General features: G+C 47.0%; 2 protein-coding genes across 8 annotated transcripts in view; one reads left to right on the plus strand and one right to left on the minus strand.

Moving 5' to 3' along the window:
• Window positions 1–35: 35 nt before the first annotated feature.
• HAPLN3 (hyaluronan and proteoglycan link protein 3) lies at window positions 36–13,674 on the plus strand. The gene is made up of 4 exons (XM_081839210.1): window positions 36–184; window positions 975–1,343; window positions 7,689–7,991; window positions 12,063–13,674. Exons 1-4 carry the CDS (start codon window positions 64–66, stop codon window positions 12,341–12,343), a joined length of 1,074 nt encoding a protein of 357 aa, XP_081695336.1. The 5' UTR covers window positions 36–63; the 3' UTR covers window positions 12,344–13,674.
• Window positions 13,675–17,068: 3,394 nt separating this feature from the next.
• The window catches only part of ACAN (aggrecan), an 83,660-nt gene continuing 77,958 nt past the window's right edge, over window positions 17,069–22,770 (minus strand). For 6 of the 7 annotated variants that reach the window (XM_081838639.1, XM_081838641.1, XM_081838636.1 and 3 more), the window contains 2 exons: window positions 21,487–21,669; window positions 17,075–18,687 (listed from right to left, as the gene is read on the minus strand). In XM_081838639.1, coding sequence (XP_081694765.1) covers window positions 18,599–18,687; window positions 21,487–21,669 — 272 coding nt within the window. In that variant the 3' untranslated portion in view covers window positions 17,075–18,598. Of the gene's footprint in view, window positions 18,688–21,486; window positions 21,670–22,770 lie in introns of all 7 variants that reach the window. The other variant, XR_014150832.1, reaches the window with a different exon arrangement.

Below are 22,770 nucleotides of genomic sequence, written 5' to 3' on the forward strand. Positions count from 1 at the left end.
TTGCTAATTCCCCGCTCCCCTCCTTTGACAGACAGGCTTCTGTTCCGGAATTTCCCGCAAGTGATGCTTTTCCCGCTGGTTGTGATTCTGCTGCAGGCGAGCAGCTGCTACTGCGGCCTCCCTTTCTACAACGGTTTCTATTATGACCGGTTCATGAGTGACAAAGGAGAGGCTGACGAAGAAGGTAAGAAGGGGGAAAAACAAAGCAAAACAGCACCTCGAATAGGGAGAACTTGAAGGAACTGGGCTGGGCTGGAAGGCTGTGGCAGACCCAGGATATGTCAGGACCTGGAATAGCTCAGTTGGTCTGAAATATACCCGGAGTTGAGTGTGGATTTCATGCTCTTTATTCAGCTCATAGTAGTGAGGAATGAAAGTTCCCCCAAAATATCTGCTTTATATACATTATTTACACAATGGGTCGCACGTGATTGGCTAATTCTGGGATTCTCCTGTAGGCCAATCAGGTTGCGGATTCACTTCCACCTGGAGCTGGATTGGGTGGCTCCTGCGGACCAATCATACTGCTGCATTGTTCTAGGACCAATCAGACTGCTGCATTCTGAATCCTATTGTTCTAGGACCAATCAGACTGCTGCTTTTTGGATCCTATTCAAATCAGTCAATCAGCTGAACTGGGTTCCACACAGTCACAAAAACAAATTAACCGAAAACGCCTTAAAAACAAAACCAGAAAATAAATAGCAAAACCAAAAGTGCCTAACTTAACCCATTCTGGAAGTCCGTTTGACTTCCAAAATGTTCAAAAACCAAGGCGCAGCTTCTGATCGGTGCAGGTGCCCCAGGAACAATAGCCGACAGCCAAATCTGACGTTTGGCTTCCAAAAAATGTTTGAAAACCGGAAAACTTACTTCCGGGTTTTCGGCGTTTGAGAACCAAGACGTTTGAGTACCAAGGTATTTGAGAACCAAGGTACCACTGTATTTCATACCCTGTTTTTCAACCCCTGCAGTTCAGTTCCGTGCTGTAAGGCTGATGGTCGAGACTTCCCCGGATGCCGTCTATGCCTACCGTGGCGCCAGCGCCGTGCTGCCCTGCCGCTATCATTATGTGCCCAAGCTGGACATCCCGCGGAAGATCCGCGTCAAGTGGTCCAAACTGCGGGAGGACAACACCAAAGATCAGGATGTGCTGGTGGCTTCTGGGTCGAAGCAGCGGAGCTTTGGGGGGTTCCGGGGGCGCACGACCCTGCAGCAGGCACCTGACCAGGAAGCGTCCCTGGTGATCGACGACTTGCGCCTGCACGACGCTGGCAAGTACCGCTGCGAGGTCATCGATGGCCTGGAAGATGAGAGCGCGATTGTGGAGCTAGCGCTCCAAGGTGAGTGGGACAGTGCATTCAGTGGCTGTTATAAATATCATAATCCAACTTCAAACTAAATTCTGAAATATTCTGGATCGCGGTGGGGAGGAAGCTGAGGCCTGGGGCCAAATCCAGCCCCCCAAGCCATCTAGCCTTGGTACTCTCCCCAAGCCATGCTGCTGCCTCGCTCGGCTCTGCACCTTCCAAGAGTATTCTTGAATCCTGCCTTTTGCTTGCCTGTATGGAGGTACACGGGTGGCGATGTGGGTAAAACCTCAGTGCCTAGGACTTGCCAATCGTATGGTCGGCAGTTCGAATCCCCACGGCGGGGTGAGCTCCCGTCTTTCGGTCCCAGCTCCTGCCCACCTAGCAGTTCGAAAGCACCCCTAAGTGCAAGTAGATAAATAGGTACCGCTTTATAGCGGGAAGGTAAACAGCGTTTCCGTGTGCTGCGCTGGTGCTGGCTCGCCAGAGCAGCTTGGTCACGCTGGCCACGTGACCCGGAAGTGTCTCCGGACAGCGCTGGCTCCCGGCCTCTTAAGTGAGATGAGCGCACAACCCTAGAGTCGGACACGACTGGCCTGTACGGGCAGGGGTACCTTTACCTTTATGGAGGATAGACGCGGGTGGCGCTGTGGGTTAAACCACAGAGCCTAGGACTTGCCAATCAGAAGGTTGGCAGTTTGAATCCCCGAGACGGGGTAAGCTCCCGTTGCTTGTTCCCTGCTCCTGCCAACCTAGCAGTTCGAAAGCACGTCAAAGTGCAAGTAGATAAATAGGTACCGCTCTGGCAGGAAGGTAAACGGCGTTTCCATGCGCTGCTCTGGTTCGCCAGAAGCGGCTTAGTCTTGCTGGCCACATGACTCGGAAGCTGTCTTTGGACAAACGCCGGCTCCCTCGGCCAATAAAGCGAGATGAGCGCCGCAACCCCAGAGTCGGCCATGACTGGACCTAATGGTCAGGGGTCCCTTTACCTATGGAGGATAGAAAGATAGTGTGTGCCCGTGTAGGCTGCTCTACAAAGCTAAAATGTATATGCGTTGCTCCACCCACTTTTACCTCTGGCTCCACCCACCAATGGCATGTGGCTCCTGTTAAGGTTGTCCACAAGGCCCTCAGGCTGACAATGGTTTGTATCAATATCTGGGCGTATGGTTTTATGAAGCTATAGGCAGGAGGGTACGGGAAATATCCACCTGGATCAAAGCATAAGAAAATGTGGGAGCGAAAATTCACAACCCCTCTGCCACAAAGGGTGGATTTCCTTCCCCCCCTTCCAGTAGCTATCTTGGCTTTATAAAGCCAGAATTGTTTCCCAGATTCTTTCTGGGGCACCAATTTGGTTTGCTTACCGTAAGTTCAAACTTTGTCCTTAGGCTAATATTTTGGGTTCCCAGGTGGGTTTCTGGAGCTGCGCTTAAACCGGAAGTTGGCTTGAATTCATTGGAGGTGCTTATTGTGGATTTATTCCATCCATTTGTGGCTCTGTTGTTGCTTTGTGCTCGCTCTCAGTTCATCTGTCTCCGAGACCATGTTTGATTCTTTCGAATCACCTTGGTTGAAGGCTGCGGTGCATAAAGTTAGCTCAGTTGCTCTTTCACCCTCATACCTGCTAACCAGGGAATTAAAGGGAGCCAAACCAATGGTTGTCTCTGATCTCCCAGAACTTTAGGGTCCTGCATGAGGACTTGTTCCCCCCCCAGTCACTGGGAAATCACACCCCTGCTGTAAAGACAGAATGCCTTGCCTGGGATGGTTAATCTTCCATAAATACAGGGAAGCTTCCTCTCTGGTAAGGCTTAATTTTCTCCCCTCTAATCTATTTGATGGCAGATATAATAAAACCCCAAAGAACAACAGATGCTTCCCGTAGCAACAATGCTGAAGGGGCAGCTATCTTGCATGTACTTTTCTATTGTAGTTTTTCTTAAGGGACTGGGAAAGATCTAATATATCATATTATTTGCTCCCCTGTGTGTCGTCGGATCACTTTGACTTATTGGGGCCCTGAAGTGGTTACAGAGCAAGTGGCAAAGTTCTTGAATACAGATATCATCATTAGACCTCTTTAACAATTGCTTGATGTATACAATCTCTCTCTTTCTGCAATCAGTTTAAAACAGATACTTTTTCCTCCTCTGAGGTCTGATCTCCCCCCAGCCCCCCCTCTCTCTCACACACAGTGTCTAATATTTTAATTTTGTGTTTTTAAAGCTGTATTATGTATATTTTAATTAGTGCTATCATTTGTCATTGTCAACTGATTTTGCAATGTGTTAATGGTCTGTGGATCACGGAAAAAGAAACTAAGGTCCCCCACCACTATTTTAGATAATGCAACTTAAGCAGGTTGGCATATATTTCCTTTCTTAGCAGAAAAACGTAGAACAAATGATTCAAACTGGAGATGGAGATGAAGTGAAGAGAGAGGAACAGCACAGAAAAGCCAGAGATCTCAGAAGCCCGTTCTGACTGACACTCACTAGCTGTACTTTCTGGGAAACAACTGAAAACTTTTTTTGTTTTGTTCTGAAATGCTGAATGAATTGGTCTCGGCCGTGGGTGTCTACTTTGTCTTTATTTTTATTTACTTATTTAATTTATTTCATAAAATTTATACACTGCTTGACTGTAAAACAGCAACAACAACCAACCAAACTTCAAAGTGGCTTACAGAAAAAGATGAAACAGTAAAATTATCAATAAGCAGAATTAGCAACAATAATTAGAAGCTTTCACAAAATCAAGATAAACAATAAGCTAAAAACAGGTTTAAACACACATTAGCTTTCTAAATACCTGGGTGGACTTAAAAAAATATCACTTGCTGTTTTTAACTGGGTTTTTTGCTGTTTTTATTATGATTTGTACATAATCTTGGGACATATGTGTGGAGGGTGATTAATAGCTCAGGAAAAAAAAATCAAATCCCATACTTACACAGCACTATTGTTGTGATGGACGCTCCCCCACTTAACATTCTGGTGCTAGACTGCCCAAACAACTTAATACTATGGATGCTTGACGAATCTTCCTAACCATCAGCAGCATGAGATAGAAGCCACATAGCAGATGGTGAACTGAATGTTTCTGGATCACTCTCTCAAATTTTATTTGGAAACATGAATGAACTATTCATGAGCATAACCAGGATTTATTTATTTTTTGGGTGGGTGGGGGGAGCTAAAGCTTTTTTTAAGGAAATCAAACTTGTTGAGTTTTTCTAGAGAAATCACTGGTAAAAATACCCTGTAAATACAGTGGTGCCCCGCAAGACGAATGCCTCGCAAGACGGAAAACTCGCCAGACGAAAGAGTTTTCCGTTTTGGAGGTGCTTCGCAAAACGAATTTCCTATGGGCTTGCTTTGCAAGACGAAAATGTCTTGCGAGTTCCTGCGGGTTTTTTCCCCTCCCCCCCTTTTCTAAGCCGCTAAACCGCTAATAGCGCTAATCCGCTAAGCCGTCAATGGGCTTGCATCGCAAGACAAAAAAACCGCTAGACGAAGAGACTCGCGGAACGGATTCTTTTCGTCTTGCGAGGCACCACTGTAGGACATTGTGCGGGGCTGGCTTCTGCTAGCTTGGGGGACGGGGACCTCAGATAACTGAGTACTTTCAATGCTTTTCAATAATATTTGTGACCCCCCGGCTACACCCATGAAACTGTCCTTTTTCCGCTTCCTAATAAACCAGACCCCACCTTTGTGCAGGTAGAATCCTTGGGATTTTCTAAGAAGTCTGGAGGCAGTTACCAGAACTGCCAAGCATATACCTATTTCTGGCCACCAGAGGTCACCAGTAGCCTGTCATTTTTCTCAGGTTTTTTATTTATTTATTAAATTCTCTCTTCTTTCATCCAAGATGAAAGGCTCTGTGGGAATACATTAAGCATTTCCCCCCCTCCCCGTGTGAGGAGCCCATCCTGTGATTATATATTGTTGTGATGCCGGGCAGTATGTTGTTTGACTAAATGGACTGTAAGATGAGAGTTTTCTCTTTTTAAAACCATTGTACTGTGTGGGTTTGCAATGAAGCCTACTTTAGCTTCATTATTATAATGATTAATTAACCAACAAATTAGAACAAAGACCTACCTAGTTTTGCATCCCAGATCCCATAGTGGCAAACAAGAAGCTATAGGGGAACTCCTGGACATATCCAGGATTTGTCTGTTGAAAATAACGAACAAAAAAAATCAGAACATCACTCTGCCCCCTCAGAGGAAAAAAACAACAACAACCCTCAACAACTTTTGTGTATGGTTTTTCACTTTTTGAAATATGGCAACCCTACGAGGGCAAATTCCTCTTTATCCATAAAGCTCACTAATGGGGTAGGAGAGTTGAAAACAACGCCAACATATTTCACATCGAGACCCCTCCTGCTCTATATTTTGCTCTAGTAAGTTTACTTTGGTCAGAACTGAGAATACACTTCCAGTTGTAGTTGTTTAGTTGTGTCCGACTCTTCGTGACCCCATGGACCAGAGCACGCCAGTCACTCCTGTCTTCCACTGCCTCCCGCAGTTTGGTCTAACTCATGTTGGTATCTTTGAGAACACTGTCCAACCATCTCGTCCTCTGTCGTCCCCTTCTCCTTGTGCCCTCCATCTTTCCCAGCATCAGGGTCTTTTCCAGGGAGTCTTCTCTTCTCATGAGGGGGCCAAAGTATTGGAGTCTCAGCTTCAGGATCTGTCCTTCCAGTGAGCACTCAGGGCTGATTTCCTACAGAATGGATAAGTTTGATCTTCTTGCAGTCCATGGGACTCTCAAGAGTCTCCTCCAGCACCACACTTCCAGAGTTAACACTAAATATATGACTTCTGGTGAATGAGCCACCATAGAGAGCCATGAAAATTTGTGTGCCAGTTTTTGTTTAGACTTATCCAAATGTTCTTATGTCACCAAAAGAAAGTGAGCAGCAATTCACAAGAAGCCAAAGGCCTTTTGTGCACCTCTCTTGGGGACAGAAACTCAGAGATACAATTCCCAGAGTTTCCTGGCAAGAGGGAGTGGTTGTTAAAACTGCTCTGGGGATTGGAGCTCTCAGAGGGCAATAGGGGCCGGGTGGCACTGTGGGTTAAACCACAGAGCCTAGGACTTGCCAATCAGAAGGTCGGCAGTTTGAATCCCTGCGACGGGGTGAGCTCCCGTTGCTCAGTCCCTGCTCCTGCCCACCAAGCAGTTCGAAAGCACGTCAAAGTGCAAGTAGATAAATAGGTACCTCTCCGGCGGGAAGGTAAACGGCGCTTCTGTGCGCTGCTCTGGTTCACCAGAAGCGGCTTAGTCATGCTGGTCACATGACCTGGAAGCTGTACGCCAGCTCCCTCAGCCAGTAAAGTGAGATGAGCGCTGCAACCCCAGAGGCGGCCACAACTGGACCTAATGGTCAGGGGTCCCTTTACCTTTTAACAACTCTCAGCACCCTTAACAAACGACACTTCCCAGGGAATCCATGACTGCTACAAATGTGTACTTCAGATGTTGCAGGCCTGCAGCTCCCAACATCCCTGTCAGGATGCTGTCAGCAGCTGCCGGCTGGTTGCCTAGGACAGTATAAAGACAAGGGAAAGTTTCTTACAGTCCTTTCTTATTTCAAACTTTACACAGAGAGCCTCTAGAACCCAGCCTCTTGGATAATGGCGTTATCCCGAGTGAATCTCCACCCCCTGCCTCTCCCACTTCCTCATTTGTCACTTCTATGGGTGCTGCAACCTGCTCTTTGAGCTCTTTGCTCTCCTACTTTTAAGGTTCGCCAGGTTCTGGGAGATGGAGGGTCTGGAATGCTTTCTGATGACAACGTGTCAGCCAGGTGTTGCTCTGGCTCTCCCATGATTTCCCAGCTTTCCCCCTCAGTGTGGTGTAGTGGTTAGGAGCGGTAGATTCGTAATCTGGGGAACCGGGTTCGTGTCTCCGCTCCTCCACATGCAGCTGCTGGGTGACCTTGGGCCAGTCACACTTCTCTGAAGTCTCTCAGCCCCACTCACCTCACAGAGTGTTTGTTGTGGTGGAGGAAGGGAAAGGAGAATGTGAGCCGCTTTGAGACTCCTTCGGGTAGTGATAAAGCGGGATATCAAATCCAAACTCTTCTTCTTCTTCATCTGCCTCTGAGCTGTGACTTCCCTCAAACCCCTGTTGTGAATCTATACTGTCTTCCTCTTCCTCCTCCCTGGAAAGGTCAGGATGGGTAGGTGGCCTCCATCATTCCTCCTCTGCCCAGTCCCTGACAACCCCTGACTGTTGGCCTAGCTGGCTGGGGCTGATGGGAGCCTGGAGTCCAGCAACTTCTGAAGGCCATAGGTTCCTCACACCTCAGTAAGTGATCCTCCCTCCTGTACTCACTCAGCAACTTTCTTTTCCCCAGGGGTGGTGTTCCCTTACCAGCCTCAACGTGGGCGCTACAAGCTCAACTTCCACGAGGCCAAGAAGACCTGCGAGGACCAGGATGCCATGATGGCCTCCTTTGAGCAGCTCTTTAAGTCCTGGATGGAGGGCCTTGACTGGTGCAATGCAGGCTGGCTGACGGACGGCACAGCCCAGTACCCCATCACTGTGCCACGGGAGCCCTGTGGAGGCAAACACATGGCCCCTGGCCTCCGGAACTATGGAGAGCGCCACAAGAACCTCCATCATTTCGACGTCTTCTGTTTCTCTTCTGCTCTGAAAGGTGAGTTGTTCTCTGCCATCGTTCACCAGGCAGGCTACTTTAGAGGAGGGACGGGGAGATGGTAGGCCTGGGCATGTCCTCTCTGGCCTGGCCGTATGTTCCCACTCTGGCGATTTCAGATTGACTACTGCCTCTTTCCATATGAACCTACCCGGACCCTGAGATCATCTTCTGAAACCCTCAAGAGGTCCGGAAGGTGTCATCATGAAAATGGGCCTTCTCTGCAGTGGCTCCCCGTCTGTGGAATGCTCCTCCCAAGGAAGTTCACCTGGCGCCTTCATTATACACCTTTAGCCACCAGGCAAAAACGTTCCTTTTCAACCAAGCCTTTGGTTGATCTGATTTAGATCCTCTGCCCTTTTAAAATGTTTTTTTGGGGGGGGGGCTATTGGGTTGTTGTTTTTATTTTTATTAGGTATTTTGTGGTTTTATATCTTGAATTTATTCTGTGAACTGCCCTGAAACCCCTGGGTGGGGAAAATTTATAAATAAATATAAATTCAATTTAATAATAATAATAATAATAATAATAATAATAATAATAATAATAATAATAATACTGTAATGCACCGGGCACGGGACTGCCTTTGAGGACTACCATTAGTTCAAACTACAGTCTCTAGGCCAGGCATAGGCAAACTTGGCCCTCCAGATGTTTTGGGACTACAATTCCCAGCTAGGGATCATGGGAGTTGTAGTCTCACAACATCTGGAGGGCTGAGTTTGCCTATGCCTGCTCTAGGCTGCTGATTGGGACTTGATCCATCTAGCTTGATTCTGTTTACTCTGACCTGCAGCCGCTCTCCTGAGTTACAGGCAACAGACCTTTCTGGCCAAGTTGGAAATGTCCTTGGTGTGGAACTTGGGACCTTTTAGATACGGCTAAACCTCTCATTAAAGGGATGTGGGTGGCACTGTGGGTTAAACCACAGAGCCTAGGACTTGCCGATCAGAAGGTTGGCGGTTCGAATCCCCGCAATGGAGTGAGCTTCTGTTGCTCGGTCCCTGCTCCTGCCAACCTAGCAGTTCGAAAGCACGTCCAAGTGCAAGTAGATAAATAGGTACCACTCTGGCGGGAAGGTAAATGGCGTTTCCGTGCGCTGCTCTGGTTTGCCAGAAGTGGCTTAGTCATGCTGGCCACATGACCCGGAAGCTGTACGCCGGCTCCCTTGGCCAATAAAGCGAGATGAGAGCTGCAACCCCAGAGTTGGTCACGACTGGACTTAATGGTCAGGGGTCCCTTTACCTTTACCTTTAAACCTCTCATTCAGTTCAACATCACAAACCTTGTTATGCATCCTGCTACTCTTAGAGGCACCCAGCCTGCAGAATCCCTACCCAAGCTAAGTCTTGGTTGGCTCCCTCTCATCTGAGCTTTTAAAAACGTCACCTGGCTTTCAGCTGGGGTTGGAATTCATCTCACTCCTGTTGATTGTTTCACCCTGAGCTTCATTTTACGGTAGTTGATGGATCTGGGTAGCTTTCCTTTCGCTTTTGCATTTGATGGGCTTTAATGAAATGCTCTAAATGCTGTATGCTGCTTTGAGTATGCTTTTTATTCGTACTACAAAGAGCAGACATTAAAGGGAAGATGAGTTCTGGAGTCTAAATTCTCCATTTAACTCCCTGTAACTGTTCATGGACTTTGGTACTTAAAAGCACAATTTGTGTTTCCCCAGGCTGTGTTTTCTCCTCTGTGCTGTGGTTGCCTTGATAACCCTGTCCTGCATGGGTTACCAGCATGGCTTTCACAAGCAGACATGTGCTCAAAGAGACTTATTTGGCACTTTTAGGGTCCCCCCCTTGTGTCAGGGACTGGACTTAGGAGGAACAGTGGGTACCATCCCCCCCTTTCTCCTGAACCTTCCTGAGAGCAGGAGGACAGTATAGATTTAGAACAGCGGTTTGCAGAAGGCCGTAGTTCAGAGGCTGTAGAGGGGAGAAACTGGGAAATTTTGGAAAAGGAACAGCAAGAAGAAGAAGCACAAGGGGAGAGACAGCTGACTGTAATGGCTTGGCTCTCCCACAGACGCGAGACACCGGCTGTAATTATCTCAGGTTTATTGCTCAAACACATAAATCACTCCGGAGCTCCTTCACTCCGTGTCTGACTCCAAGTTAGCAGTTGCCGAGTCTAAACTCCGCCCCTTCCTCTTCTTCCAACAGGGGAAAAAAAGCTTTCACTTCCGTTCTTTCCCCCTTCTCTCACTGACCTTTTAGCGCCTTCGAGTTTTGGGGCTAGCTATTCTCAGCCTCTCCCCCTCTGTCTCTGAGCTAAGATTCGTATTTGGATCTTTGCTATCTGCTCGTATCTGGATCTTTGCTATCTGCTCTCTGTTCTCTGAAGCTATGCCACTCGGCTGCCCCTCCTCCCTCTCACATTCCAGCTCGCATTCCAGTGTCCTTATCTCCCTTTGCCTGCTTTGATTCCCAGCCCTCTGTCAGCTCTGGAACGAAGCTGACACTGACAGACTCAATGTCTTTGGAAAGCATTCCTGATCCCCCCTCTCCCAGGACCAGGCGGGTATTGAGAGTAGTGGAACAGAGAGCTCAGAGGCAGAAAGCTCAGATTAGCCAACGCAGGGGTGACGTATAATAGGAGAGACAGAGGGGGTGGGACTTTACTCGGAGCAACGCCATTATTAGGGAAGACTGCATTTCTTTGTCTCTTCCTGTGAATATTAATAAATTACGTGGTAAGATCTTTTAATTGTTTCTCTGCTTCTTGGCAGCTACCGTGGGAGGGATCAGATTCTCCAAAGCTATAATTAGCCTTGAAAGAAGCAGAAGCGAATCTTCTCTCCACAATACAATCTCCAGGAAGAACAACGTCCTTCTAAACTCCCCAATTAGGCTAGCAAAAAGCTAAGGCTAAAGGGTAACTAGGGAATAGGGAAGGGAAGAAGAGGAGGAGTGAGAGTGTATTTTTATTTTGTTTTTATTTATTACATTTCTATACCACTTTTCCAAGGATCTCAAGGTGGTGTACATGGTTCCCCTCCTCCCCCTTTCATCCTCACAACAGCCCTGTGAGGTAGATTAGGCTAAGAGATGGTGGCTGTCCCAAGGTCACCCAGTGAGTGGAGATTCGAACCCTGCTTTGTGTAGTGTGGTGCATGCATGGTTGTAGCACATGAGTAGCGCCCACAGCATTTTCTCTGGTTTGCAAAAGACTGGTGACTCCTGCTTCACCATATGACCATTGTTTAGGGTCTGCAAACCCAAGGTGATAGCCAATGCTAGTCCTAAAGGTAAAGGTAAAGGAACCCCTGGCTATTAGGTCCAGTCGTGGCCGACTCTGGGGTTGCAGCACTCATCTCGCTTTATTGGCCAACGGAGCTGGCGTACAGCTTCTGGGTCATGTGGCCAGCAGGATTAAGCCGCTTCTGGCAAACCAGAGCAGTGCACGGAAACGCCATTTACCTTCCCGCCAGAGTGGTACCTATTTATCTACTTGCACTTGGACGTGCTTTCGAACTGCTAGGTTGGCAGGAGCAGGGACCGAGCAACAGAAGCTCACTCCATTGCGGGGATTCGAACCGCCAACCTTCTGATCGGCAAGCCCTAGGCTCTGTGGTTTAACCCACAGCACCACCCGCGTCCCTATGCTAGTCCTAGATGGCTTTAAAAGAGGACTAAAGAAATTCGTGGAGGAGAGGGCTATCGATGGCGACTAGCCATGTTGGATATGCTCTGGCTCCACAGTCGGAAGCAGCGATGCTTCTGAATGCCGGCTGCTGGAACCCACAGGAAGGGAGAGGACTTTGTGCTTGGGGTCATGCTTGTGACATCTGCTTGGCCATTGCAAGAAGAGGATGCTGGATTAGATGGACCATTGACCAGATCCAACAGCCTTCTTACATAGTCAGATTAGACCCACTGAAATGAATGAACCCAGGGTGGTCATCCTCATTAACTTCAGTGAGTCATCTCTGAGCAGGACTTAGCATTCAGTATAACCACAAATAAACTAAACAGGAAGGAAATAAGCAGGACATGTATCTGTAAGTGGGTCTCTTTTGGGATTTTCCTGCATTGCTCCGTAACTCTTTCTCTGCCTCCTCCCAACAGGGACTGTTTACTATCTGTCCGGCCGCGAGAAGCTCACCTTGGAGGAAGCCAAGCAAGCGTGCCAGGACGATGGGGCTGAGATTGCCAAGGTGGGCCAACTTTATTCAGCATGGAAGCTCTCTAATTTGGACCGTTGCGATGCCGGCTGGCTGGCTGATGCTAGTGTGCGCTACCCCATCACTTCGCCCCGGCCCAATTGTGGTCCCCCGGAACCTGGGATCAGAAGCTTTGGCTTCCCTAAAACTGGCAAGTTTGGAGTCTACTGTTACAAGATGAGCTGAAGGAAGGCCAATGTATGGACACTGTGCACCAATGGACAATATCCTTCTGTTGCCCACCTAGAGTTTATTATTTAAAGGGCCAGTCTCGGGGGGCAGTTTTAATTGTATGTTTTATTTTTTGTGTGTCTCTTGGGCTTTGGTTTTTTTACATTTTTGTAACAAAAGGGGAGGAATGCTGCGCAGCCCCACAGAATAGCCTTGGAGTGGACTTGGTGCTGATTCTAAGATTCTTCCACTTCCATTGCCTGTCTAATCCAGTGGTAGAGAAACCCCGCCTGAGTTTTAGTGTTGTTTTTCTGTCTCCGGTCATCTGATTTCTGGAATGGGCTCAGGTTGAGATTGCAAAACTGTCTTGTGCTCAGCTGGGTCTCTACTGTGGTTGCTGCGTCTTGCCAAAGGATTCCCAGTCCCGATGGGAGGTTCCCAGTAGTTACTAGAATAAGGTCTCCTCACCCCACAATGGCTTTGCCTCCTAGTAAATCCAGTGTTTACAGATTAGGATGGGGTGGGGAAACTCTTCAGCCTGAGGGCTATGTGCACTCCTGGGCAACCTCTTGTCAGTGCCGTGAAGGGCCAGAAGGAAAATATAGCTTTGTACAGTACACCTGTTTCTACATATGCCCCTCTCTGTCTTCGCTCCAGAGAAGCAAGACACGTCATCAGAGTTCAGTGACACATTCCAGCAAGGCAAAAACACTCGAGGGCGTGAAACAAGGCTGGGAAGGGGTGTGGCTTAGAGAGAGGGATGTGGCCTGGCAAGAGGGGGTGTGGCCATGAGACTGACTTCTGAGTAAGCATGCCTAGAATCAGAGCACCATCAGGAGGGTCACAGGAGCCTACCTCTGCAGGTTGGAGATAAACACACACACACACACACACACACACACGTAGGACCTCTGGCAAGGGGTTCTTCCCCCTGTCGCAAGGTCTTGATCCTGCTGGTCATGCTGGTGCCTACTTTTGTTCAAAGCAAAAAAGCAGGACGCGTGAATATAGCTTTTCATTTAATGTCCCTTTTGCGGGGGGGGGGGGGCGGCGACTGTAGAGCATACAAGTGGGACCTGCAGCAAAACGTTGCAGCGTATCTTCACTTTGTAGGGATGTTCTAGTTCTTGTTGGCTAGCCATGCCCTCCTCCCACGTCACAGGCACATAGGGAACTGCCTTTATACCTTTACGTGAAACTACCTTGCCACTATTACGGAAAGCTCTCTAAGTTACCATACTTTGGCATCTGCGTGCTCTATTCTCATGTGTACCTCACCTTTTGGTTTTGCTGTTCAAACTTGGGGGTTTCTTGGACGTTTGCGAATAAAACCCTTAAGAAAACCACCCAAGGAATTTGTGGGATATTGTTGCACTTTGTGTGTGTGTGTGGGGGGGGGGGAGTGGCTCCCTGATTTGGAGGATCTGTTCAACAAACACTAAACATTTTTTTCAGGGGGTGAGTGGAAGCTGCCAGATCTGGAAGTCCTCTTTCTACTGTTAGGGAAAGCTTTCGGAGCCGAAATAACACACACCGGTGAATGTATGCATCTGTGTGTGAAAGGGCGAGGGCGAGAGGGAGAGAACGAACATCTGGGATAGAAAGGGGTTTTTGAAAAGCGAAATGTATCAGGGAATGGGGCGGGGGGAGGAAGAACAGGAAGGAAATAGCAGTGTGGGTGCACATGCGCGCGAGAGAGGCTACGAGCCTGGTGGAAGGCGCCCTGAATGAATTGCATTCATGTATGCGCCAACAATTTAATCAAAAGCCCATGCTTACCTTTGCACAGCATATCAAAGAACTCTCTGCTTAAATATTTAATTAAAATCCAGCTCCCAACTCATGTAATGAATTCTAAAAAGTTTGCTGCGGTTTGTTTGCCTGCTCCTTCTCCGGTAATAATGAAGCAAGCCTGACAGGGACATGTAAGGAATGAGCTGTGCAAAGACACAATGATGCTTAAGGCAGACAACCCAATGGGCACACTGCTCTTTTTGTTCATTCATGTGGCACACATGGGCCATAGACTCTGATGGAACCCCGAAGGAGGCAGTTGAGATAGCTGAGATGCACGTTTCCTTTATGGTAAGGTAAAAAAAGGTAAAGGACCCCTGGACAGTTAGGTCCAGTCAAAGCTGACTATGGGGTTGCGGCACTCATCTTGCTTTCAGGAGCTGGCATTTGGCCAGCATGTGGCCAGCATGAGTAAACTGCTTTTGGCATGATGGAACACCATGACACAAACCAGAGTGCACAGAAATGCCGTTTACCTTCCCGCTGCAGGAGAACCTACTGGGAGTGATTGCAGTCTATACTGGATGCCTTTGCCTCGGCCTGATCAATACATAACTTTCTTTACAGTCCCTAAACTCCACCACTGTGCTTTTGACATAACCCCTTTGATCTGTAACATGGCTTCTGACCTGCGACAATGTGTGCACAAGTGTTCCCAAATGCACACACACAGAACACACACAGCATGCAACCAGCACCTCCGCAAGGATAAAATACAACAAACTTTTATTTTACAGGGTTCACAACAGCGCCGATAGCTGTTTTAATTTGGAATCTTGCATTTTATGCATAAGAGTTAAACACCCCCCACCCCCCACCCCTGAACAAAAAAAGGAGGGAAGAAGGAAGAAGAAAATATTCTGTGTTGGGTTTCTTCCTACCTCTTTTTTTTATTTTTACAGAAAACAAAAAAATCAGGCAAGCTCTTCTTTGCTTCATTCCACATCCCCCCACCCCCAGACCATTCCCACCCCCCCACTTTGAAAACAGAACACACATCAAAAGCCAGGCTCCTACCAGCATCCTTGAGACATTGGCGAGTCCATTTAAATTATTGTAAAAATGACCAGTTTTCTCTTTGTTTTCAATAATTATTACCATTATGTTTTTTTAAAAATATATATAAATAGGTGCAGGGAACTCAGGTGCCCGGCACGGTCCCCCTTGAGAGAGCGCCATCTCAGGATGGGAGCTGCTTTTCCATATGTCCTGGTGGGGGGGGGTAGGAAACAGCCATGGTGGGGGGACACAGGCTTATGAAGTTGCGTTATAGATATATTTCTATGTCCTCTACTTGCATCTTTAAGATGCACTCAGGAAAGCAGGGAGAAGATGGCCGAAGAAACAAACCCATGATGTTGTCAGCTGAGTTATATGCAAATTATATGCAAGCCAGAGGGGGCTCAGCCCCCTTACCGTTTTGTGCCAGCTCCTGAACACCTGTTGTTGTTTTTTTAGAAAGCTATGGAAGGGGTGGGATGTTTGTATCACGATTTGGCTAAAAGTAGAGAAATTCAAGGATGGACTTTGTAGACTTCACGAAGGACGCCACAACCTTCCTGTCCCACCCCTGCATAACTCAAGCATTACTCTGACAGGGGAAATAAGCCAATGAAAGGACTGGCAGCAGGTTTGGAACAAACAGAGAGAAGTGAAACCCACCTCACAAGGTTTTTGTGAGGATAAAACGGCATGGACCCTCGTCCACTATCCTGAGCTGCTTAGTAAAGGTAAAGGGACCCCTGATGATTAGGTCCAGTCATGACCAACTCTGGGGTTGTGGCGCTCATCTCTCTTTATTGGCCGAAGGAGCCGGCGTACAGCTTCCGGGTCATGTGGCCAGCATGACTAAGCCGCTTCTGGCGAACCAGAGCAGCGCACGGAAATGCGGTTTACCTTCCTGCTGGAGCGGTACCTATTTATCTACTTGCACTTTGACCTGCTTTCGAACTGCTAGGTTGGCAGGAGCAGGGACCGAGCAATGGGAGCTCACCCCGTCACAGGGATTCGAACCGCCGACCTTCTGATTGGCAAGTCCTAGGCTCTGTAGTTTAACCCACAGCACCACCTGCGTCCCTTGAGCTGCTTAGAGACAGGGGTTAAATGTGAAGTAGCCATTGTCTGTATCCCGTGTTCTCTGTCCCAGTGCAAGGGCGAGTTTTAATTCAACACAACTGGGTTAGCTCAGATAGCATAAGACTCTTAATTTCAGGGTCGTGGGTTTGAGCCCCATACTGGGCAAAAGATTCCTGCGCTGCATGGGGTTGGACTAGATGGCTCCCCTAGTCCCTTCCAACACTGTAAGTCTTCCACTGCAGGAAACAGTTGCACAACCAGAAACTCAATTGTGCAACAAATTGCACAATCTATTGTGCAGCAAAGCTACCAGCCACTTGCTTGTGCATTTTCTCGCACGACACAACACCCTGCTGGCACAAAACATTTCTCCAGAGGAACAAGTTGGCCATTAAGTGGCTTTAATTTAGCTCTGCATTGGATACTGCCCACACATTTGCATGAAGAAATGCATCTAATTCATGGACCTGCTCACCATCCAGAATAAATCTGACTAAAAGCTTTGGTTGTTATTCCAAACAACCAGTTTTATGGGGCAGATGACAATCATGGTAGCTAAAAATGAGAGGGAGCCTCAATAGGCAGAGGAAGTCTATCTTTGGTTACCTATGCTGAGGATGCTATCATGCTTTGAACTGAAGGGCCGTGGCTCAGCGGGAGAACATCTGCTTTGAGTGCAGAAGGTCCCAATTTCAATCCCTCGCATCTCCCTGTAGGGCTGGGGAAAGCCCTGGGCTGAAATCTTTGAAAGCTGTTCCTGCCAGTCTGTGTAGACCAGCCTGGATAGCTCAGTTGGTTAGAGCATGGTTCTGAGAATGTCAAGGTTGCAAGTTCGTTCCCTTTATCAAACTGCATATTCTTGCATCGCTGGGGTGTTGGGATCAAGATGATCCTCAGGGTCCCTTTCAACTCTATGATTCTATGCTTGTACCAGAGTTTCCTAAACTTGGGTCTCCAGCTGCTGTTGAACTACAACTCCCATCATCCCTAGTTACCAGGATCAGTGGTCAGGGATGATGGGAATCGTAGTACCCAAAACATCTAGAGACCGAAGTTTGGGAAACCCTGATGTAGACAATGCTGTGCTTGATGGACCTTATGGCCCAACTGGGTACGACAGCTTCCTGTGCCCTGCTTAAGAACTTCGCAACAGCATTTGACTTGAGCTAGGAAGCTATTACAGATGACCACTGACCAACATGGTAACTGACCACAAGTCGCACCTCTGTAACTTCTTGTCAAGTATTGTTTCAGCTACACTTTTGTTTCAACAAAATTCTGGGGATCAAAGAGTGTGGCCCAATGATCAACACCTGACAGGATGATACAGACGGACAGCTTACAAAGTGGTTACATTCATTCACACAGCGGCTGAAAACAGATACTGCCTCTGTGCATTCAGCATGTTGGGACTTGAGGGGGAATCTCTGGAATGACCCACTAAGGTTGATTCATAGGTGTATATATGAAGCTGGCTTGCCAGTTGTCAGTAACAAGACCTGAATTTTGTTGCTCCAGTCATTTACTCTCTCATTTCCTTCACACAACTTTAAAGATAAAAATAAAATAAAATTGGATGGGAGGAGAAATTGGCCGAGAGTAGCTGGAAACTGACAAGAACTAAAACAGCATCAGAGGTCCAGCTTTTATCTGTGCCCTTCATTCTTTATATGAATGCCACTCTGGCTGGTCTGATGTTCTGGTTAATTTCAGCCTCCACACATTATTTTACATTTTGCATTTATTTAATAGAATTGACATTTCCAAACGAGCAATGGCTGTTTCCCCCACCTCCCTGGGAGAGGCGGAAATCCTCTTTTCCATTCCTTTCTCATTGAAAAGATTCAGCCCATTTCATATCTCTCTCTCTCTCTCTCTCTCTCTCTCTCTCGATTTACACATTCCCAGTGGCTCCCTCTGAACCCTACAAGGTAAGCTGCATCAGTGGGAAGAAGCTGAGTGGGACAGGGAAGGAGAAACACAATGGCTTACAAAAGAAAAAGAAAAAGAGAGAGTCTTGTCCACCCTGCAGATTAAATAATTACATGGCCTGTGAATAAAACCAGGACCTCCCCCACAAAAAAATAGCAAATCTTTTTTATTATTTAACTTAACCCTCACCCTCTTGCGACCCTCTCCATCCCCTTCCCCGAAAAGGCACAAAGATAATTGGATCCAGACGGTTAGTAAAAAAAAAAAAGCTTTTGCTTTGCTGTTTTGCAAAAGTTTCTCTCTCTGTCTCTCTCTTTTTACATATGCACAAGGTGGATTTTTCTTTAATATATTTTTTCCCCTTATATAACAACAACAAAAAAGCAACAAGAAGAAATCGAATCTGTTAATATAACTGTTCCATAAAATCTCTCTCTCTCTCTCTTATCTCTTCTCTCTGTCTCTTCTTTAATGGGTGGGTCTCTGTGCCATTCCTCCATTGGTCCTTGATCGAGTCCTTGCACTCCTCTTATGTAGTCTGTGCTTGTAGGTGGAGGCTGTTGGAGGGGAAGAAGAAGGAGGAGAAGAAGAAAAGGCACCTTGTTACCTGGGGATGGAGGTTACAGAGGCCCTGTTTGTCCTCAGCTGGCTTGACCAAATGCCTCTCTCCCTCTTGCTCTCTGGAAAAACACTGCCGAGGCTGTAGCATGTTGTTTCTCCGGCTGGCCGTGCTGAACGTGCCATGGCGCCAGCATTCTCACCATAGCACAATCAGGCCTTCTCTCACCTCCGGTGCTCTGGGACCCAGTGAACCAGCTGGGTGGGTTTGCCCCCCTCTATGGCACTTTGTCGCAGGCTCTGTCCCTTCCACCTAACACTAAGGGGAAAGAGATTTGAGGGTGCCACAGACAACTCTGCCACTGTCTGTCGTGGCGTGGCGTGGGGTGAGGGAATAAAGTCTGCCCTTTCCAGTAATGTTTGATAGGCCGAGACATCACCAGCCCGTGAGGCAGACTCTCTTACATTACTCCCTGTTCAAGGAGCCATAGCTGGAGAAGAGAAGAGAGCTTTCTCTTTGCAGAGGAGGAATCCAGAAAAAAATAAGCCCAAGAGATGTTGGTGTCCGAGGACAAAATTCAAAACGCCCTCTGACAATTTTTTTTTAAAGCAAGCTACTTCATTGACAATGGGCTCCTCAAGATGGCCTTTTTTTTAAGCCCTCTGATTTGCTGGCACAAAGTGTACACAGAGCTAAGAGCCAGCTGAGCCACACCTGTAAAAGGTAAAGGTAAAGACCCCTGGACGGTTAAGTCCAGTCAAAGGCGACTATGGGGTTGCAGCGCTCATCTTGCTTTCAGGCCAAACGAGCCGGTGTTGTCCACAGACAGCTTTCCAGGTCATGTGGCCAGCAGGACTAAACCGTTTCTGGTGCAATGGAACACCGTGATGAGTGCCAGAGCACATGGGAATGCCGTTTACCTTCCCACCACAGCGGTACCTATTTATCTACTTGCACTGGTGTGCTTTCAAACTGCTAAGTTGGCCAGAGCTGGGACAGAGCAACAGGAGCTCATTCCATCACGGGGATTTGAACCGCTGACCTTCCAACCAGCAAGCCCAAGAGGCTCAGTGGTTTAGACCACAGCGCTACCAGCGTCATGGGTAGCCAATGTGACAACCTCCAGATGTTGTTGAACTCCAACTCCCATCAGTCCAAGTCAGCATGGCCAATGGTCAGGGATGGTGGGCACTGTAGTCAACAACATCTGGCTACCTCTGATGGTGGGATGTGGGTATCTTCAACCAATGCAAGAGTGCCCCCAGACAGCCCAAGGGTCAGAGGAGGTGTGTAGGTTAAATCTGGAGAAGGGAAGTTTATTGGTTGTATTCAATGTCAGTCCAACTCAGAGCAGACCCATTAAAGTTAATCAACATAACCAACTTAGGCACATTCATTTCAATGGGCCTACTTGGAATAAGACTTAATTGGCTACAAGCCTATATTTTCCAAACATGCCCCCAATCCTGGATCTATTTAGTATTTCTTTTCCCCAAATATTTTACATTCAGGAAGAGGGATGGGTGAATCTGTAAATTTCAGTTCTCATCTCCCCCATCTGAAGTTTGGTTTCCAGATTTCAACAACAGTTTGTGATTTTTTTTTTTAAAGTCATCATGAAAATGGCCAGCATTTAGTGCACATTTCTCTTAATATTTTGCATGCAATTCTGTCTTAATACACACATTTTTCTGCAAGCCATTTTCTCGCTATATAATGCATTTTTTTGCATATCTTCCCGAAAAGACACATTTTTATGCACACTTTTGCCTAACGTGCACTTTTTCCTACTCATCATTTGGTTGGCAAACTGCATCGTAACATTAGGAGAGGTGTGGAGTTCAAAGGACAGCATGGTTTTGATTTGTGTATGTGAATTAGGGAGGTCCCTATCAAAATGCAAACTGAATTTCTCCCCCATCCCTAGTCAGGATCCTTAAAGGAAAACCCATAGTTATGTTGATTCCCAAACCTTTTATTAGCCAATTGAAAGGGTGGCATGGGAGCTGCCATCTAGCTGCCTCTCCTCTACCCCTGCAAATCTTATCCCTGCCCTCTGTCCGTTCACAAGCCAGAGAACTCAAAGACTTACAGAGAGTCTGCTGAGCACAGCATGTTGGCCTAGAAGGACTTGCCAGCTGTTGGCATCACTATGGAATGAAATATCCCCCAAGCTGAATATCCAGCTGGCCCTTGTGAACCAGCTCTGTCTGGGAGACGGATACACCTAGAGTCATGGTCAGACTGAGCTTTAACTAAGAGCATCATTGTCACACATGAGGAAGCTTCAGCCAGCCTCTCTCTTGCTGCGGGTGTGAACTGTCTGATCATTCCTAATGAGGAAGAAGAAGCTAGAGAATAATACTTTGGTGTACCAGAGAGCATTCTGGTCCGGTGTAGGCACTGCTTTCATGAAGACCTTTCCAGTATAGCTGTGCATTTGCACAAAATCTGGTCATCACCCCACATCTTTCTAGTGCAATTATCTCGTCACTTTTCTAACCACAAAAAGTCCAATGAGAAAAGTGATGGGAAATTTCCCCTGGAAAGTGTGGGTCAACTACTGGCTGGCAAAGGTCGATGGACTGCATACACATGCCATCTGTCTAACTCAAATGGGAGCTGGATAAACTCTTCCGAACTCTCTGTCCCTGGGAGTTTCGAGACTATTTATTGAGCATTTGTGGAGATACATTCGCACAAAACTTGCATGGAGGTTACACAGAAACACAGGAAGCTGTCTTATACTGAATCAGGATATTGGTTTGCAGTACAAATAAGATAGACCACTACATACGATCAATACAGGCTATCCGTGGCTCTTCCCAGTGCCCGTTGGGTTGACACCGGATGGTGGGCAGATGGCGCTGAATGTAGCCCTGATTGCACTGGTACCGCACCATGGAGTTGATCTCGTAGCGGTCTTTCTTCTTCCCAAAGTGCCTGGCGTTCTCAACCACGGGTGGGTCTCCACAGGAAACTAGTGGAGGAAAGGAAAGCCTTCAAAGTTGCTTTCAGCATAAAGCAGCTCAGTGGCTGGTGTGATGCTCCTAACCTTCTTCTCCTATCATTACAAGAACTTTTAATATTAAAAATGTGTGACACCAGGTTGCTAACCGGTTGATAGGATGCCTGCTGTGTCTCTATATGATTTATTGCTCTGGTTTTCAATTTACACCATCAGCATCCAATTTGACTAATTCTGCTCTGTCTCTTCATTGGTGTGATTGTAACATTCAGTCACTCTTGATACAGATAGGCAGCTCAGAGAAGGACATCTGTCGAGGCTGCTCAGTACCTGTCTGCTTACAGTCAGGAGTCATACACAGAACAGTCACTCGTTTTTCTCATTTTTCCAATTTTAAGTTCAGTTTCTCCACATTTAATTGTGTCCATTTTTCACAGCCCTAATGTAAATTTATGCACATTCTAGTGCAAATTTCTTCACACACACACACACACACACACACACAATTTTGTTTGCAATCTTGCATACAAATTGCTTACACATTTCTGCAAAAAAATTCCCCCTAATATAACACGCTTTTGTATGTGCTTTTCACTAATATATGTGTGCGTATATTTATGCACATTACTTGGCTGGAGAAGTAAATTGCAGAATTCAGGTAAGTGCAAATTTCAAAGGATGGCTGCGCTTTGGCTCCCACGTTCTTTTGAAAACTGCAAATTTGGTAAATTCTCCTTTAGAGGTACACAGAATTGAGCTCCTCCTCCATCCTTGCTCACTTAGCAGTACAGGAGGACTGCTTACACAACCTGAAAGCAAATCTTTTTGAGGGTTAAGAGTGAAGCAAACATTGAAGTTTGGTTCAGGAAAATAGTGTGCTTCAATATTTTTTTAAAATGGGGTTGGGGAACTAGGTTAGAAACAGAGATCTTGGGGGATTTGCAAATATGAGATACTGGTCCCGTCCTTAAAATGCCATTGGTGTTCTCCGCACTTATTGGGCTCAGGAGCTGATTCTCTGAAAATTTATCCTTGCTCTGACTTTTGGCTCCATGCAGAAAGGGGGATTCCATACTAAAGCCTTTGTCCGTTGTTTGGTCTATGAGACCTTCA

The sequence above is a fragment of the Podarcis erhardii genome, assembly GCF_964252035.2.
Source record: "Podarcis erhardii genome assembly, chromosome: 14".
NCBI lineage: Eukaryota > Metazoa > Chordata > Lepidosauria > Squamata > Lacertidae > Podarcis > Podarcis erhardii.